General features: G+C 36.6%; 1 protein-coding gene across 1 annotated transcript; it reads right to left on the bottom strand.

The window, feature by feature from the left end:
• Positions 1–686: 686 nt before the first annotated feature.
• LOC149199910 (uncharacterized) lies at positions 687–1,933 on the bottom strand. The gene has a single exon (XM_089399478.1). It carries the CDS (start codon positions 1,660–1,662, stop codon positions 910–912), a length of 753 nt encoding a protein of 250 aa, XP_089255604.1. The 5' UTR covers positions 1,663–1,933; the 3' UTR covers positions 687–909.
• Positions 1,934–7,861: the final 5,928 nt, after the last annotated feature.

Genomic DNA, 7,861 nt, shown 5'->3' with positions numbered 1-7,861 from the left:
TTAATAAATTTAAGAATTGATTTTCAAGTTGCCTTTAGTGTGATTTTTTGGTAAAAAAATTGTGGGTTTTTTCCGATTTAATTTCTTTAAAATCTAGTAACTTTTTTAATTCACAAGTTTGATGGGTAACCCTGCAATGCGTTAGAGATTTTTCTTTTTTCACCACACTAAATCCATATATACACTCAAAAAATCAATTTAAATAACACAAATCAAAATTTTCACCTCAAAATTTTATAGTCAAAAATTCAAAAAATCACACTAAATAAAACTCCTCCATTGACTTTGAAACTAAAAACAAACTAAAACCTAAATCTATAAAATTCCCTATCAATCAATCAAAATATTTATATATAAATTTGAAAATTTCTACGCCAAGACCGGAAAATTGGAAAAGGGTTTCCTTCCTTGAATTGTGTATATAAAACTATTATGCGATTATTAAATTGAAATCATTCATAATATTTTATTTCTTAAAAATTAAAATTATAAAAAACCCTATTCAAACTACAATCAGCATAACCAGAAAATTTGATAGAAATTTAAGAATTCACTATAATTTTATAGAACCAAATTATAAAAGCATAATTTCTCCATGTCAGGGCGTGTAAACCGATGATCAAGAAAGTCGATGGCCTAGGAAGGCCACCTCCGTTGCACATGGGAGGGATCAAAAGTCATCGAAATTTACACAATAAACTCATTAAAAATAACATTTACGGAAAACTATACAAATTTATTACTGTTCAAAAACAAGACTTGCACCAAATACGCCGGAAAAATGATCACTGCACCTATAATATCTCCGAGTAACGGACCGCTAACATACATGCCAATTAAGCTTGCCCCCAAACCCATCTCCAGTTTATTAAGCTTCCAGGGCGGCAGCTACACTGCAGGAACAATGGGCTAATAACCCGGGCGGAGTGAGTAGCCTTGGTAGGGAGGGTAAACCTGGTAGTAAGGCGGATGGTAACTCTGGTAGTATGGTGGAGGCGGCGGATACATCGGCTGTGGTGGAGGGCACTGGTTATTTGCCGGCGGATATGGCGGCGGATAAATCGGCTGGGGAGGAGGGTACTGGATATTTGCCGCCGGATATGGCGGCGGCTGCGAAAAGCAGCCAGCCGGTGGGTATACTGGATACGCGGTCACGATCTCCGGCTTGGCCATCCCATATGACCCTGCTGCTGCCTCTGCCTGCGGCAGTTTGTCCTCGGCCTGTGGCAGCTTGACCTCGGCATTTTCGGGGAATTTCACGGAGAGGTCCAGAACCCCTTTGGGTTTTCCGGAGGGTTTTCGGACCTGGTAGCTGACGAACGTCGCCCTTGCGCCCTTTTTGTCCCCGGAGGGCTTGAGGAATTGCTTCAATGGAATACTGACGCGGCCGATCTCTTTGTCACCGAAGGTGGCGGTTCTGTAGATTACGATCTGCAGAAGTAGTCGGCCCTCTTGCTGCAGGTCGGGCTCGTTGAGGGTAAAGTTCATAACTTGATTCCAGGTAGGGTTGGTGCCGTTTTCCGTGTCCACGGCCGTCCATTGCCTGTTTTTATGATTGTTGGAGATCCATGCGACTGCGAAGGCATTTGTTTTGGAGAAGATGCTCGTTTTCTTCAGATCGCGGGCCGAGATTAGCGTTATTTCCATGTTGCGACTCTCCATCTCACGTTAATGAATTCAGAATGGAAGAAGAAACCGCCTGTATTTGCAGAGTGAAATTGGAGAAAGATTTCGAATTCAGAATAGAAGAAGAAAACGCCTGTATTTGCAGGGTGAAATTGGCGAAAGATTCCGAATTCAGAATAGAAGAAGAAAACGCCTGTATTTGCAGAGTGAAATTGGCGAAAGATTCCGAGTACTCATTGAAATCAAGGGAGGACTGATTCGTTGTGAGTGGGCCGCAACTTGATTGAATGGGATGGAAGGATGGAAATAGGAAACCTCCTTATTGTTACAGTCCGCGTGTTGGAAGCTCCCTCGTATTGATAAATGTCGAATTGCGTTGAATATCCTACGGGTCGGTCAAAGTCTAACAAAAAAATGACTGCGACTGTGCGACGTGTCCTTGTTTCACGGCAGACACCAATTTCCGAGAACATTCTTTCTGATACTTTCAATCCAAATACAGGAAGATTCAAAACGCGTAGTGTAAAGAGGCGAAGGTTTTGTTCCGAATATAATGGATATTTTGGAATGATTTTAAAATAGGTTGGAAATTTTTTAAATCTGGATTATATTGGTTATGTTTCTAAGTTTTAGGTGAGTTTTTGATGGTGTTAAATTGTAAAAAGGAAAAAATTTCTATAGGTTGTTTTCTGTATCATTCGGAGTGGAGAGTCAAGGTGAGGAATGTTCTCTCATTCCAACACAATATGTATGTCTTTTTCTCCACTTTGAATTTTAGTGTGTAAAAAATTGTGAATAAAAATTATTTCACTATACTCTTGATCATCATGGGACATATCAACACAATAATGACAATCTCTAGATTTTAACATACTTTCAAGTTGAGAAGTACAATTACTTGGTTGTATATCAACATACTATTCTTCCATATCCTACGAGTTAGAGCATTTCCTTTGCAACATGTGATGCAATTACTAGTTATCAATATTAATACTAGTTATATATATAGTTATATCTCTCTCTATCTTATCTGATATTAGTACTATGAAAACTAAGAGTGATATGAGTACTATGAAAACTAAGAGATTTAAGGTTTAAATCCTCGTGAAGTAATTTGGTTTACAAAAAAGAGGATAGATCGTAGGCCCCAAAAGTATAGTAATGACTATTAAAATCGACCCATCTCACACTAGTATGAACCTCACTTAATTGTTGATTCCTATATATATATATATAACTACTCCAAATAATTTATTTTTTAATAAAATCAAAATTTTCAAACTTTTTAAATTTTAATTTGACATGATTTAAAAAAAATAATCATAAAAATAAATAATATATTTTTTTATTTGTAAAAAAGTTGCACTTCATTAGATATTGAAAAAGTGTGCACTAGGGAAACTTGATCAATGAAAAAACCATAACTTCTTAACCATAAAATTTTTGTTTTTTAAATAAAAAATATTACATAAGAATCTAGGTCTGAAACAAACACATCCAAAGAACTAGAGAAACTATCATAAAAATAACTATTAAGGACATTTTCAAATTATGATTCCCAAACAAAATTGGGTTTTTTTTGCTTCTTGGTGAATAGAAAATATTTGGAAGGAGGCCTAGGTGGTCTTCAATTCGTTGAAGAACATCCAAACCCATGATCTGGAGCTTGTCTAGCATCATTGAGATCTCCTCGGAAGCTTAATTTCTGTGAAGTATAACTCTGTCCAAAAACACTTTCATGTGCCAATAAATATCAATCAACGTGTGCATGTACTAATCAAGACAACGGTATCCACTTAGCAAATTCATAGGCCAGCTCAATATTTGAAACACATTGCCTCTCTACAGGGATGCCAAATTCTATTTCAATTATCTCGTCCTGAATTTGAGGTGGGATGTTGTCTCTATATCATCAAGCCAAAGACTCTACTCCTTGCTGGGCATGAGAGTTCATTTCCTTATAATAGGCAACTCCCTCACGCAACCTAGCACATTGTTGAAGCATACTAGATTTCTGCCAAATGCAAGCCTTCAATGTTGACTTAAGGAAAGGTGGGCCTGGACATGAGATAGAGGCTATAGTTTGGAAAGGAGGGACAGGGAGAGCGGATGTTAGACTCCAACATAGAAAGGAGGAGACAAGGGTGAGTGGGGTGTGGATACAAAGAGAAGGTCGCTAGAAGTTGAACAGAACCGCTTCGACCCCATAGAAAGTCTCCAAAGTGAGAACACAAAACCGTGATAAGGGGATGGAAGGGATGGACTGGGCGAGAAGAACAAGGTTGAAAGAATATATGGAAAAAGACAAGGGAAACCAGGAAGTAGCCCAATTTTATAGCTAGAATGGAAACAAAAGAAACAAATCTCTAGATGGAAATATCCATATATGAGAGGAAGTCGTGAGAAACCTATAATATTAATTAAAACAAACTTATATTTCGTCAACCATTGGTCGCATTATTTTAAGGAGTGGGTGACTTGGGCGTTCGATTGTGTGTTTGATTGACCTGCATATGCGACTCAAACTTTATATGTTTGATTATAATACACTTTAGTTGGGAAAGGATTCTTTGGATCATAAGGTAATTTAAGATATGTGCAAAAATGATAGTTGTATATATAAATTACTTTTATATATATATATAAGCGTCCTAGATCAGGTTGATTGCCCAATTGCTACTTATATAATGAAAACAAACTCTTCTACTATTTATGAATGAAGGTTGTGCATACCTTGCTTATATAGCCAGAAGCGCGACGTTGTATCAGAAGGATGGCTTTTCCTCTCAAGCCATGTAAATTCTCTATGCTGCCAAATAAAATTGCGAGAAAAGAACGATCTATAGGATTGAAGTCTCATTTATTTGACGAACTAAAAGGAACGTTCATGAAAATTTTCAACCTCCACACAAATTCATTGGCTATGAATTTTTTTTGGCGAGCCAACCAACAAGGAGCGTCATGCCAAAACTCCTCCGGGGCACCATATCCTCATGTGGATGCTTGAACCAATGCAAAGTACTTCCACCCTATTTTGGCTGATCCAAGCATAATGTTTGTGATCGTTCATGAAAATTTTCAACCTCCACACAAATTCATTGGCTATGAAATTTTCTGGCGAGCCAACCAACAAGGAGCGTCATGCCAAAACTCCTCCTGGGCACCATATCCTCATGTGGATGCTTGAACCAATGCAAAGTACTTCCACCCTATGTTGGCTGATCCAAGCATTGTGCTGAAATGAATGTCGGGAGAGACTGGGTTTGATTGGAAAATTTTGGTCATGGGTGATTTTCCCATTGCAAATGTTGAGATGTTAATTTTATTATCGGCTAGGTTTCATCATATTTAATTCCATTGTGTGTTAGGTGTCATAGTCAATTCAAATTTAGTTTAGTTTACTTGAATTTCATTCCAATCATTTTTGTTATGCTTTCTATGTAATATGTTTAACTATTTTGACTCATGAAAATAATTGTTGGCTAGATTCTAGCTTTTGAATTCCTTCTCTGTGTGTTTCCGCCTCTTATTTATTGTCATAGTATCAAATCCCCAAGTCGCATAAGAATCTAGAAAGAACACCATTTCAAAAAAAAGTTTTGTGCTCAGAGAGAAATAGCAGCAGAGGATGAGAGGCCGAGGAGCTTAACATAGAGAGTGTGTTAATTACTTGAACTTCACACAAAAAGGGAGCGAAGAGATTTTATAAAGGTATCGTAAGTCATTTATCAAGGGCTCCACGAAGTCGTTTGAACAAAGGTCAAACAAAGGCTCCATGCATTTTCACAGGTTCATGGTATTTTTTTTTAAACTTAAAGGTTGTCATGGTATTTTTAATGAGTTAAAGGGTTCACGTTAGAGTGAAAACTCTTTTTAAAAGGAGTTTAGTTAAAAATAATATATTTATTTCATCACCTTACTTTAAAAAAAATAAGTGTGAAGGGAGATTTAAAAAAAGGATTTCTCTATTTTTGAAAAAAAATGAGTTAAAAAAAGGGAGCCATTTGAAAAGGTGCTTGTTTATTTGAAGAACATTTCAAAATTTTTTTTTTTTTTAATCAAAGTATTTTATTCAAGAAGTCTTATTAAAAAAATTAGACTAAAAAGGCGCTTGTTCACATTTAGGAAAAATGGCTTTTTTTAGCTCTTTGCCACAAACACTCACTTTTTTTTGGAAAAAGCTATGAATTCTAGTCTTTACGGATGAAGACCTTTCTATAAGAACAAGAATGTCAGGTTATACTTCAGACCAAATATGTAGAGTCCGCACAGTAAGAATTGGCAACCATGACCAATAATCAGAGAAATGAAGCTATTGAAGTGCGAAAGAAAGAAAACATAACCAAATGTTGGATACATAACTCAGTCGATGAATATATATTCAACAAGATAATTGGCACATCCACAACAAAAGAATCTTGGGAAATATTAAAATTTGTGTATCAAGGTAATGATACAATGAAGATGCCCGCAGAGGTTTGGTCTCGTAGCCAGCAGACTATCTGCTAAGTCATCTGTGCCGCTGTGCAAGTCACGAGTTTGAGTCTCGTCTTAACCGAGGGTCATTCTTGTGGGCTAGGTGGTTCCTCCTAGAGGTTATAGTGGCAGCCAGTCAGATTCAACCCTGTGTAACGCGAGTACGATGCCACCGCCGTTGTCGATTCCCCTAGTCAACAAAAAAAAATGATACAATGAAAACTGTTAAATTGCAGACATTGAGAGCTTAGTTTGAAACCTTGAATATGACAAACAGAGAGAATGTGGACCAGTTCATGACTAGAGTCATGGGCATAGTCAATCAGATCAAACTCATTGGTGAAACCATTACATATCAAAAGATTGTTGAAATAGTCCTTCAAAGCCTACCCAAGAAATATGACATGGTTGTAACAACCATTCTGGAATCCAAAGATTTTATAATTTTCTATGTAGAACAAATAACTGGATCACTTCTAGCACATGAAACAAGACTTAACTTTGTAGAATATTCCATGGAACAAGCTTTCAAAGTACAAATCTCTCTTGGCATAGGCAGAGGCAGAGGATATAGAGGCAACAAAAAGTGAGGCAGAGGCTGAGGCAAAGGCAGATAAGAAAATCATCATGTAGTAGAGTAGTTGAGACCTTCACAAAACCAAACATAGAGAAGCAAAACATGGAGTAAATAGAATGTCCAATGTTATTGCTACAAAAAGTTTGGGCATTATGGACATGAATGGAGAAAGAAACGATCAAATCAACAAAGAGACAGTGTCCATCTCTCGAACAATGAAGGAGAATCCTCTGAAATAACGTTTCTTTCTTTCCATCTTTCTAAAGACATTCAAAACGAGGACCTTTGGTTGTTAGACAACGACTGCAATAATCATATGATAGGTAATAAAAATCTACTTTCTTACATTGATGCTTCCATAACATCTAAAATTGCTCTTGGCTTGTTCTATATTAAAGATGAAGGGAAAGGTATTGTCCCTATTCTTACCAAAAAAAATCAACATAAATACATACCTAATGTTTATTATGTTCCACATCTGAAGCATAACTTCATTAATGTAGGTCAATTGATGGAACATGGTTATGATGCAATATTCCACGGGAACTTATGTTATATCTACAACAAACCTCCCAATAGAACATTGATAGAAAAGGTTGAAAAAATCAAGAATACGATGTTTCCCTTGACTCTTAGAAGTCAAAATCTCTCACAATATTTTGCCCACAATGTGTCAAGAATAGAGGACTCTTAGCTATGGCATTCTAGGTATGGGCATATTCTATTCAAGAGTCTATGTTTGCTTCAGAAACATTCAATGGTCATCGGTCTCCGTGCTATGAATGAAAAATATTGTAACTGTGAAATTTGTATTCTATCCAAGCATAAAAGAGATAGCTTTCCCAAATCTTCCTCTAGAGAAAAAGAACCTTTAGAGCTAGTCTATACAGATATATGTGGCCCAAGGCAGACACAGTCCATTGGTGGTAGTCTTTAGTTTCTAACATTCATTAATGATTATAGCAAGAAGATATGGGTTTATTTTTTCAAATATAAATCAGACACTTTCTCAAGATTGAAAGAGTTCAAAGCATAAGTAGAAAAGCAGAGTGGAAAGCCTTTGAAAGTACCCATATCTAACTAAGGAGGAGAATACAACTCCAATGACTTCAAATTTTTTTGTCAGCAACAAGGAATCATCATGCAGAACACAACAAGATATACTCCACAAAAGAATGGAGT

The sequence above is a fragment of the Pinus tabuliformis genome, chromosome 2_1 (genome assembly GCF_031772625.1).
Source record: "Pinus tabuliformis cultivar Carrire ecotype Pingquan chromosome 2_1, CPIR1, whole genome shotgun sequence".
Classification (NCBI taxonomy): Eukaryota; Viridiplantae; Streptophyta; class Pinopsida; order Pinales; family Pinaceae; genus Pinus; species Pinus tabuliformis.
Note: the sequence above shows the minus strand (reverse complement) of the source record. Positions and strands in the feature narration are given on the sequence as shown.

Coding starts and splice junctions, on each gene's coding strand:
- LOC149199910 (XM_089399478.1), bottom strand. CDS start 1,662: ATGGAGAGTCGCAACATGGAAATAACGCTAATCTCGGCCCGCGATCTG.